The sequence below is a fragment of the Eutrigla gurnardus genome, assembly GCF_963514095.1.
Source record: "Eutrigla gurnardus genome assembly, chromosome: 4".
NCBI classification, from domain to species: domain Eukaryota; kingdom Metazoa; phylum Chordata; class Actinopteri; order Perciformes; family Triglidae; genus Eutrigla; species Eutrigla gurnardus.
In genome coordinates this window covers 24,270,086-24,281,772 of record NC_139918.1, presented here as the reverse complement: position 1 = coordinate 24,281,772, position 11,687 = coordinate 24,270,086, and the positions used below count along the sequence as shown (strand labels likewise).

The window sequence follows — 11,687 nt, the reverse complement described above, 5'->3', positions numbered from 1 at the left end:
TCCATGTCCTCACCAGGACTCCTGGACTCCAGGTCCTCACCAGGACTCCAGTTCCTCACCAGGACACCAGGGCTGTGTTTCAAAAACAGTTTGAGTCGCCCTTGCTCACTTGCCCTAAGCACTTGCCCTCGGGGGAATCCCCACCGCCATCATAAGGGCTGTTCCATTTCTCTGAACAGCTGAAGTGAACTCCGTGAGATCGACCCTTGAGGGCTGAGTGATCGAGTCAACAACGATGGCCACTTCAGAGCTGTATATCACCCACAATGCATTGCAGTGGTGCACGAAAAATATGTCCATGCGGTGGCGATAATGAACCTCAAACACCATTGTCTGCTGTCTATTCACCACCAAGGAAGAAGAAGAAAGTAGAAAATGATTTGAATTTAATTCATTTTCTTAAATTGTGCAATTAGACTGTCTGTTGCAGAGTTATGGCAGAGCCCACCGTTTACAAGTGTAAGTATATAAGCTGACGTATTGCCATCAAGCGCAGAATACGTCTTCGTCTCAATGAAATGAGTCTCCGCATATTTTGTGTAATTTGGAATAGGCAGTATAGCGCTACTCCAACAACGTGTGGTCGATCCATGATTGTCTGGGCTGTTAGTGAACGAGGGCAGGTGTGTTCCATTTACCTCTTTCACTCCCCCTCCGCCCTCCAAGTGGCCTCCGTGTGACGTCATAGCAAGGGCTGAGGGCAAGTGAGCGAGGGCGACTCAAACTGTTTTTGAAACGCAGCCCAGGACTCCTGGACTCCAGGTCCTCACCAGAACTCCAGGACTCTAGGACTCCATGTCCTCACCAGGACTCCTGGACTCCAGGTCCTCACCGGGACTCCAGGTCCTCACCAGGACACCAGGACTCCTGGATAGGTTCTCACCAGGACTCCAGGTCCTCACCAGGACTCCAGGTCTTCAGCCTAACTGTCCCCGACTGAGTGACGTTGTTTCTGCTTAGTCTGCTTAGTGTCTTGGTGATTAAAGTTTCAGTCTTTAAATGTGAATGTTTGTGAAGCAGCAAGGAGTCTGAAGAGCAGCAGAGGAGCCAGAGTGAAACTGATCTGTGGTCAGTGGATGTTTATCGTTAAGTGTCTCTGCTGCAGCGCCCCCTGCTGACAGACCACCGTAACCAACATGTGCATGCACCCCCCTCCCCGACAACCAGCGTGCTCACTGGGCCGGCCCATGGTCCAGGAACCTCTTTAGGTGGTAGCGCAGCACCCCTTTGGTCTTGAAGGTCTTGCCGCAGCTGCAGGCGTGCGGCCGCTCGCCGGTGTGGTCCAGCTGGTGGACGCGCAGCAGCGAGGAGGTGAAGAAGAAGGCGCCGCAGGTAATGCAGTAGTGGCTCTTCTCGCCGGTGTGCTTGGTCCTCCGGTGGCTCAGCAGCGAGCCTGACGTGATGAAGCTCTGACCGCAGTCCCGGCAGCTGAAGGGCCGCTCGCCGGTGTGGATCCTCTCGTGGGCCCTCCAGGAGTTGTGGTAGGAGAAGGCCTTGTGGCAGTAGGAGCACTGGTACAGTTTCTCCTTGGTGTGGCTCAGCCGGTGCATCTTCAGGTAGTGGGCGATGGTGAAGCTCTTCCCACAGTCGCCACACGTGAACGGCTTCTCGCCCACGTGGAACAGCGTGGTGTGGGACCTCAGGTGGGACGACTGGGTGAACCTCTTCCCGCAGGTGGTGCAGAGGAAGGGCCGCTCCCCAGTGTGGGTGACCATATGGGACTTGAGGTGGGGCGACTGTGTAAACCTCTTCCCACACTCGGTGCACTTGTAGGGCTTCAGGCCGGTGTGGGTCCGGTTGTGCAGCTTCAGACCCTGCAGGCTGGAGAAACACTTGCCGCACTCGGTGCAGTGGTAGTCCCTCAGGTCCTCGTGGGTCCTCTGGTGGACTCGCATGCCACTCAGCAGCTTGAAGGCTTTGCTGCAGGTGGGACACTCGTAGGGCTTCCGGTTGGAGTGGGTCACCTGGTGGTGCTTCAGGCTCTGAGGGTTGCTGAAGGTCTTCTTGCACTTGAGGCAGGGCAGCAGCTTCTGGTTCCGGTGGGACTTGCGGTGGAAGTTGAAGCCCTGGTAAGAGACGAACATCTTGTTGCAGACCTTGCAGTGGTAACACTTCTCCCCTTTGTGCACTTGCAGGTGCTCTGTGAGCTGGTCCTGCTCACTGAAGCCGTCCCCACAGAACCAGCACTTGAAGGGCTTGGTCCCGGAGTGCGTCCTGTGGTGGGTCTTCCAGTCCCTCTTCAGGGCGAAGGTCTTATTGCAGTACGAGCACTGGTAGGGCTCCTTGCGGTCGTGGATCTGCTGGTGGACCACAAGACTCATCAGGGTCGGGTAGGTCTTCCCGCACTGCCAGCACTCGTTTGGGTTCTGGCCCCGGTGGGTCCTCAGATGGGCCTCAAGGTGGGACTTCTTGTAGAAGCCTTTGTTACAGAGGCAGCAGTAGACCATCTTCCTGCCGGTGTTGGTGAGGGGGCGCTGCCTTGGCCTCCGGGAACAGAAGTGAGGGTGTTGGTCTGTACGGCGGAGAGGTCAGAGGTCAACGACATTCATTTGCAAATACTGTATTTAATTAAACACATAAAATATGATCGTTTCGTTGCAAATTCAGCACCAAAACCATGTTTTCCTGCTCAGGAGTCACATGACAGGAAGTCAAACACGTCACATGACAGGAAGTCAAACACGTCACTACAAGTATGTAGCTGCTTAATCCAGAGGAAAACTATAAGAATATGTTAATGATAAATATACATGAGTGAATTCTTACCAAGAGACAGGAAGTCCCGCCCCTTCAGCCACAGCCGGCAGTCTGTCAGCGTGACAGACAGCTTCCTGAGGACGGGATACGATTGGATCTCCACGTCGCCGTCTGGCTCCATTTTGATCCGAACGTCCTGCAATGACAGCGTTTGAGTCAGAGAACCGAGGAGAACCCGATCATGTCTAGTGGTGAGGATGAAGATTACAACCAACTGAAAACTCTTCTGCCCACCACCTTGTCACTTTGATCCGTATCTATAACAACAGGACTGTAGCAGTAGCAGAAGTCAGACTGGTTACCATGGTTTCACACCATGAGGCTCACGTTACTACAATTCACCATTGTAGAGAACTACGGAGGTCTTCAGGTCTCTCTTGGGTCTGTTTGTCCCTTGTGGGCTCCTGTAGGAACATGGTGGACTTGGAGGTCTACAGTGGTCTATGCAAGTCAACTTCACATTGATCTGGAAGTGTCAGTTCAATTTTCATTTTATTTAACTTTTATACTTTTACTTTTATACAACTACAGCTGACCAGTAGTCAATTAATCAATTAGTGGTTTGATAGGAACTTCTACTTCTACGACACAGTATTTTTCTGTGTGGTACTAGTACTTTACTTTTACTGTGACAGAGAACATTTACTGTGTAGTACTTTACATTTACTGTCACAGAGTATGTTTACTGTGTGGTACTAGTACTTTTACTGTAACAGAGTACATTTACTGTGTGGTACTAGTACATTTACTGTAACAGAGTGCATGTGGAGTGTGGTACTAGTACTTTTACTGTAACACTACATTTACTGTTTGGTATTAGTATGTTTACTGTAACAGAGTAGATGTACTGTGTGGTACTAGTACTTTACTTTTACTGTAACAGTACATTTACTGTGTGGTACTAGAACTTTTACTGTAACAGACTAGTACCTGTACAGTAAACGTACAGTACAGTTTTGGCATGAACACTGATCCAGACCCAGACCCGGAACCCAGGCCTCCAGATCCGCTACACGGTGTAACGTCACAACACAACGACCAGCAGAGACAGAACCGCACCCAGACTCCATTCAGGATCCGCTGCACGCGGACACCCTCAGCATCTGATGGATGCACTTGCGTCTCGAACTTGTCTAAGACCACATCAATTCAGACGGACTAACCGAACCCGGCACCGCTTCACCTGTCGGTCCGCAGACCCGGGCTCGTTCCGGTCCCGACCCATGTGTGGTTTTCTAGCGTTTTACTGGAGCCGGATCTGTTCTGGTGCAGCCGAATGGACCGGGGTGACGTAATAAACCCTCTCGCGGTCTTTGAGCCGGATCGCGTGCTGGGTTCGGGAACCGGCCGTTCGGTCTCACAATGCTCCGTTTTATGAACGGCGTCTGGCGGCGGCTTTCCTCGCTGTGCTTCGGAGGCTAGCTTAGCACCACTAGCGGCCCGCTACGACGCGGTCTGTGGAGGCAGAATGACGGTCTGTCGTTGCGTTTACCGGTGAAGCCGCGTCGGTCTCCATCCCGCCGGTCCAGGTCCCACCGGTCCAGCTCCGGAACAAAGTCGCGTTAACGGCAGCAACTTCTTCTGCAGCTGCAGCAGGCGACTTCCGGGGAAGAGTTCGACCTCCCACAATAAAAATAAATTAAAGGGGAAAGTAAGAGTCAATGTGACAAAAAAAAGTCAGTTTTAATAGCTTTATAGGAAGCGAGAGATCGTACCCGGTCTGATCAGATGTTACCAACAGAAGAATCAACGAGTGTAACATCACGGTCTATTATAAAATCCACTTTAGTTAAAGACATTCAAGCAGAGTGGTGGTTTTATATCAGGCCAACTATAACGCAAACTAATTTAAAACCAAATTAAAAAAAAAAAAAAAAAAAAGCAGTGAGAGTCTAGAATGCTTTTATTGTGAAATGAGAACCAGCAAACCAGCATGCTTCCGCTACAGGAGAATGCGAGTAGAGTATGCCGGTTCTCCAGGAGGTGGCGCTGTATGTAACCGTACCTGAAGTTTCTTCAGATGAGACGAGATGAAACGCGTTTGTGCAAGTTCCTCATGAACTACGTCACAGATCTGGTTTCATGCAGGTCTGGAGTTTTGAACCAGAAATAAACCAGCTTCAGACTTAATCATGGAAACATTTCGGAATAAAAACACTGAACTCCACATGAAGCTTACACGTCACTTTATTCACTTGGTCAGTATGAAACCAGTAGATCAGTTTTCCAACTGCAGGTACTACGGATACAAGTATACAGTACGACAGATACACACGTGTATGTATCCTCAACCCTTAAGATCCTCCTCAGTTTCTGCCGAGGTCCACCATCATGGATCCCGTCTCTGCTGGAGTCTGAGTGGGAAGACAACAGAGTTAGTCGTGCATCACCCACTCGTACTGAAGTTTAACCGATTGGATCGTGGGATCAGATGAACGCTTCGGTCCGTCTTTGTCATGGCGCCGCCGCCGGAGAACACTCTGCAGACGGTGACGCTACAATTCGGCCTTTTGTTCACATCATCTCCCGCAGATTTAAGCTCCGCACACACAGGTGACCTTAGTCACATCACTCACCGCCACTTTGGAGGTCTGATCTCGTTGATGACGTCACGGCTTCATGGGGACGCAGCGGACGTTCTGCCAGAGCCAATCAGAGAACAGAGAAATAAATCACCCGACAGACAAAGATCAGGGTGAAAAAACCCTCTAAAACCCTAAACCTGGATCAGAATACGCTTCAGGTTATTTTTGTCACGGCCTCCCCCGTCTGTGAACAGACTGCTGAGGGAGGCTTCAATCGGCCTTTCGTTTCATCATGTCCAGGTAGAGAACCAGCCCCCCTGGGACCGAAGGGCCTGGACCAGAACCCCTGGGACCCACCCAGGGCCTGGACCAGAACAATATGATACCAGAGAGGTGTGCGTCGGTTTAAAAATCAAATAAATAAAAGTGTTGGATCACCACAATAGTTCTACATGTAGTATTTGTACTTTTACCATTTCTACATGTAGTAGTACTACTTTTACCATTCCCACGTGTAGTACTTTTACTGGAGGCAGGAGGGAACACAACAGAAGAGATTCAGGCCGCCGTCTGAACAAGTATTCCCGCCCAGAGGTGGCAAAAGTACTCAGTCTGTACTTAGAAGTACAGATACATATGTAAAAAAAAACACTCTTGGTAAAAGTAGAAGTACTGATTCAACTCCTTTACAAATACTTCGTTACTTGTCTCCTCTGTTCCCGCCAAGCAGACAAACAAAGACTCAACAAACCCAAAGAGTAGAGAAGCTCCGTCTCACCGTTACCGGATCCTCCGGAGCAGTGGGGGTTAGCCGCCGCTAACGTTAACAGTCATCTTCCGTTGGATTACCGCCGAAGAGTCTACGGCCCGTAGTTGCTCCATGTTACCCCGAACCCCAACGGGGATTTCCGCCGCGGGACCGCCGGCTCATCAGGACGCTCTTCGATACTGTAGTAAACCGGCGCCATGTTGTGTTTATACGATCCAGCAACCAATCACAGTTGGTTAACGAGCCAGCAACCAATCATAGTTGGTTAACGCTGGTTGATGCTCCGGCAGCGAGGCAGAACCCGCCTTAATCTGACTCTGATTGGTTCACGCTGATATCCTAACCAATCACACTCCTTGTGGCTTAAGCGAGCGAAGTATCCGCCAACCAGAGAGAGAGAGGATGGCGGTTCATGCCTATTTTTTTTAAATATTTTATTTGTTCATTAACAGTGACAATAATCAAACATTATGGTCAACATACAATATTACAAAATTAACGGCAGTAATACCAGGGGATCATACATTATCCTAAATTAGTTTGTAAAAATGTTTATATGTTTATGTTTATCTAGGTTTTTTTGGAAGCCTCCTGGTGGTTTTGAAGCAGGTTTTGAAGTTTTCCAGGTAACTTCAAGTTTTACTCTGGTTTTAGTATCAAACGCACTTTTAACAGCCAATCTGGGAACATTATTGCGCTCTCTCTCTCTCTCTCTCTCTCTCTCTCTCTCTCTCTCTCTCTCTCTGTGTGTGTGTGTGTGTGCAGCTGGAGGTGGTGCTCAGGGAGCTCAGGTATATGAGCAGGGGCACAGACGTGGACCTCCTCCCCCATGCTGCTGGACTCATTGCCTCCAGACATGACATCACACACACATACAGATCCAGGTCCAGATCCGAGAGAGACGGGGAAGGGAGAGATGGGGGAAGGAGGGAGAGAGATGGGGGAGGGAGAGAGACGAGCGAGGGAGAGAGAGACAGACAGATGGGGAGAGAGACGGGTGCTGATGGGACTCTGTTTTCAGAGCTGAAGACTGCTCTGAGTCCTGGATCAGGTCCCGGGACCACATTGATGACAAAGTCCAGGACGGACTGTTCCAACTGCTACTCAGATCACTGCACTGATATCATGGTAATTTAATTATTGCTGAGAATATTTATGTCACAATTAATTTTGGAATTACTCATTTTAACCATTCCAATGTTTATTGAAGTGAGATAAAAAAGCCTACACCACAATGTACAGAAGTTTACATCAAGCGACCAAAATAAAAATAAAAAAAACAACACATAATTTGTCCACAAGGTGGAGTGCGGACCTGTACACACGTCCCTAAACTATTAACCATAGGGAACAATTCCGCTGTGAAGGAGGCGTTAGCTAGCCGGTTGCAGCCGGCGAAAACACAGAACGCCTCCTTAAAACTTGCTCCCGCGATGTTGTGGGTCATGTGATATGGTCGCGACACTGACGTCTTTGCAGTCGGCTGACAAGTCGGACACAAATTCTGATGTTTTCAACCCAGAATTCATCACGTTAGGTAGCCAGCTGCAGCGCGCGAGGCAACGTGAACACGGCTCTTGTGTTTGTGGCGTCTCCCCGTCACTTCCTTCCTGTTTGGTGAGCGTTTCCTTCCTTACTGACCGGATAGTGACCCCTGGTGGAAGGAAGTGAGGACTACAGATTTAATGTTGAAGGGTTGTATTCATGCGTCTGACTCGCTCATTCAGTTAACGTGTCATTCAGATCATCACTTTCTCATCATGTTTATGTCTGAAGCAGATCTCAGTGCTGCTGATAGATTATCGACAACATCTGTGTGTGTGTTCAGCCTGCAGCAGGTGACTCAGTGTGATGACGAAGATGAAGAGTCTTCATCCGGTTTCCCTCTGACAGAAACCATCATAACGCTGGAAGTTGCTGGAGTCCAGCTGCCTGAACACCTGTCATCACTTTGATGTCACTATGACTGCACAAACACAGGAAGTCACATAACACTTTCAATGTTTCAACATTCACACAATAGTCTCTCGAGGGGGGTTTAGCTCAGGAGGTAGAGTGGGTTGGCTGGCAACCGCAAGATTGCCGTTTCGATCCCCGGCTCCTCCTAGCTGAGTGCCTGGTGTCCCTGAGCAAGACACCTCACCCCAATTGCTCCTGTCGAGCTGGCTGTCGCCCTGCGTGGTTGACTCCGCTGTGAATGTGTGCGTGAACGGGTGAATGTCAGTCATTCCTGTAAAGCGCTTTGGATAAAAGCGCTATATAAATGAGGACCATTTACCATTTCTAACGACCCCTCACATCTGATTGGTCGGTAGCTGCTGCTTTGATACCAGCTGATCTCTGCGCCCCAGACCAGCACAGGTGTGCAGCAGTTACCATGGTGATCCACCTTGGTGGGACTGAAAACATTTACAGCTGAAGTTACCTAAATAACTTTGAATCCTGTTGCCCTCCACTGTGGTTGTAGCTGACAGGACTCAGCAGGCGGGACTTGTGTTAAGGGTTGCTAACGGCAACATGTGCAGCTCAAAGTCTGAATCCGCACGGATCTACATGACGAGACACGGATGTGTAAAGATGCTGCTTGTGTTTGTGTCCCAGTAAAGTTCGTCTTGTGTTTCTTGTTGAGGACATGAAGAATTACTTTATTTAGACACGTGATGATTAAAGGTCTCCTAAGTCCTGATCCTGTAACGGTGTGTTTAGGGGTCTGGGGGGTTCTGCTGCTCCTTGGACAGACTTTAATCTTTCTGTCAGACACACAAAGAACAAAAACAAGATAAATAAATGATTTAATAGAATATCTCTCTTCAAAAGCTGTAATTGACACAAAAGACTTTCCATCCAGCAGACAAAGGGGTCTGGTCTACAGTCTGGTGCTGGTCTGACACCTTCAGAACCAGAAGGAACCAGAAAGCAAAAGAGGCACAATGATGAGAAACCTAAAGAGAAATGTGGTTCTAAAAAACAAACAAATTAAAATGAAATTCCTCGTTATCACTCAGCGTCTCCATGGCAACAAAAAAAACAAAAAACATTAACCAACAGCGTCTGTTTTGAGTCTTGGCTGGCTCTGAGGTCAGAGGTCACAGAGAGCTCCGCCCACTGCTGACATCACCACACAGGCAGCAGCCAATCAGAGAGCAGCTAGCGGCGGTAGACTCCGAAGGCCACCAGACTGAGGAAGATGGTGACGCCGACCAGCGAGGCGGTGGCCGGCGCGGTGAAGAACTGCCGGTACTGGATCTGACAGTACCACAGCACCGACAGCATGAGGACCAGCAGTGGGACCATCAGGCTGCCCACGTTCAGGGCCACCTGCACCTGGTCGGCGGGCCGCGCCCCCCCCCGCGGCCCCCCGGACCGAGTGCTGAGAGATGTGGCAGTGTAAGACGCAGTTGTGGACCAGGTTCAGGGAGGCCAGGGTCTGAGCGTCGTCCTGCAGCAGCTGGCCCTGGTAGATCAGCCGGACCTGCTGCTCCTGACCCGCAAAGTAGGTCCTGGAAGAGGTCAAAAGGTCAAAACCAGCCGCAACATACTGCAGTAGTAGTAGTCTTGCAGTAGTGATGCAGTAGTATTGTAGTAGTGATGCAGTAGTCTTGCAGTAGTGATGCAGTAGTCTTGCAGTAGTGATGCAGTCGTACTGTAGTAGTGATGCAGTCGTACTGTAGTAGTGATGCAGTCGTATTTTAGTAGTGATGCAGTCGTATTGTAGTAGTCTTGCAGTAGTGATGTAGTAGTATTTCAGTAGTGATGCAGTAGTACTTACCGTTTGATGTATCCGATGGTGTCCTGCGGTTTGACCTGAGCTGTTGTCTCAGTGTCGTTCAGAAACTTTAGTCTGACCACCATGTTCCTCTCAGAGGATGAAGACTCTCCTCCTCCTCCTCCTCCTCTGCTCCTGATACCATCTTCTCCTCCCGCCTCCCCCCCATCTCCCCCCCCTGGCCCCTCCCCCTTCTCCTCCTGGCTGGAGGTGCTGGTGGGCAGAACTTCACTCACAGAGCTGGAGGGTGAGGCAGAGGATGAAGAGGAGGTAGTGTTGATTGAGGAGGTGGGTGTGTCATTGTGGGCGGGGCTGATCCTCAGTGATGGGGCGGGGCCTGTGCTGGAGCTGAACAGGTGTTCTGGGGGCTCAGAGGTGCGGGTGGAGATCCAGGCAAGCAGCAGTACCAGGAGGAGCAGCAGAGAAGCAAAGAGCAGCGTCACCTCGTCGCCTACACCTTCAATCAGAGCCATCGCCCACGGCAACGCCCGCTGTGGTCCAAACAGGTCACACACCTGCAACAGGAGATTCCGTGAAAACACTTTTCCTGGAGATCACTTCAAATAAAGGGCACTTAAGTCATATGTACAGGGTCAGGATTCACGAGGGATGGTTCTCAGTTTAATATTGAACCGTACGGCATGCGAGCGTGCTCTACTGTCTATTAGTGCACGTGAGCGTGCCCACCATCTGGTTCCCCCTCTGATAAACACTGTTAGCACCGTTAGCTGCTTGCCGCTGGCTCAGCCGTCCCCAGGTTGATCGTCATGTTCAGGAATCACTCTAAATTTGTAGTGAGCATTAAAGTACAAGTATTGAGGTACTTGTATTTTACTCAAGTGTTTCTATTTTCTGCTACTTTATACTTGCAGCGGTAAACCTGGTACTTTTCATTGTGATACTTTATCAGGTACCTGGAGAGACTCTTCAGATATTACAAACGTTATTAAACCACCAACTGTAGCAACACGATTAATGAGAGCTCAACTGCAGCAATATTAATAATAATAATAATAATAATAATAATAATAATAATATTGATAATCACGTAACGGCCGCACAGCCCCACGTGGCTGCATACTGAGTACTTAAAGTACATTTTCCTCTATTGTGATGAGACATTTACTTACTAGCAGAGTATTTTCACAGTGTGGTATTAGTACTTTTCCTGCAGTTAAGAGCCGAGTACTTGTACTGGTCAGATCGCAGCTCGCGGACGTCCAGGTGTTGGTTACCTGCCGGTCAGCTGGACCAGCGGACGGTGATCGATACCTCCAACCTGCTGACGGTGAACTCGGGTCTCTGGTCTGACTGCTAAAACTCCGAGCTAACTGCTAGCAGCCGGACAGGAAGTCGGCTAAGCTACATGCTAAAAGCTCTCGTGGCGTCCCTTGTGACGTCATTCGTGAGCATTTCAACAGCGTGAGTGTGCGCGCAGACAGAAGAAGAAACACAAACTTACTGTTCAGCTTAGAAACCTCATATCAGAGAGCGTTAGCCTGCAGGCTAACCAGGCTAATCAGGTCTGACCCGACACTTCCTGCTTCCTCGGCTCCGTCTTCTTCTGTGGTTCTGATCAAGTGACGCAGCAGCAGCGCTCTGCTGCCGCCTGCTGGCCATTTCAACAAGTCGGTTCACGTTCATCAGACTTCCAGCTCTGTCTGTCATCGCCTACTTGGAGCCAATGTTTACGTTGATGTATCGCTATGGCTCGCCTATGTGGCTCAGGTGAAGTTGCTGGGTCTCGTATGGTTGGGACAGATCATTTTACGAGGGTCAGTGTCGAGGCAAAGCCAGCTTTGTACTGACCCTTGTTACTGAAGCAGTCCGATGTGAAGTGGTTAGCATACACATAGAAGCTAACACGGAC

General features: G+C 49.7%; 2 protein-coding genes across 2 annotated transcripts; both read right to left on the bottom strand.

Moving 5' to 3' along the window:
• Window positions 1–902: 902 nt before the first annotated feature.
• LOC311011741 (uncharacterized protein) lies at window positions 903–4,719 on the bottom strand. Its single transcript, XM_084006870.1, has 3 exons — window positions 4,250–4,719; window positions 2,767–2,893; window positions 903–2,512 (listed from the first exon to the last, which is right to left on the bottom strand). The coding sequence occupies exons 1-3, from the start codon at window positions 4,271–4,273 to the stop codon at window positions 1,173–1,175; spliced, it is 1,491 nt and encodes a 496-aa protein (XP_083862996.1). The 5' UTR covers window positions 4,274–4,719; the 3' UTR covers window positions 903–1,172.
• Window positions 4,720–8,826: 4,107 nt separating this feature from the next.
• Window positions 8,827–11,402, bottom strand: tmub1 (transmembrane and ubiquitin-like domain containing 1). Its single transcript, XM_084007458.1, is given in 4 exon segments — window positions 8,827–9,399; window positions 9,401–9,551; window positions 9,821–10,332; window positions 11,280–11,402. Coding segments are annotated over 3 exon segments (822 nt in total). The 5' UTR covers window positions 10,291–10,332; window positions 11,280–11,402; the 3' UTR covers window positions 8,827–9,198.
• Between the last annotated feature and the right edge of the window lie 285 nt (window positions 11,403–11,687).

Coding starts and splice junctions, on each gene's coding strand:
- LOC311011741 (XM_084006870.1), bottom strand. CDS start 4,273: ATGGAGACCGACGCGGCTTCACCG. Junction 2,894..4,249: donor AGACCGACGCGGCTTCACCG/GTAAACGCAACG, acceptor CTGTCATTGCAG/GACGTTCGGATCAAAATGGA. Junction 2,513..2,766: donor GCGGGACTTCCTGTCTCTTG/GTAAGAATTCAC, acceptor TCCGCCGTACAG/ACCAACACCCTCACTTCTGT.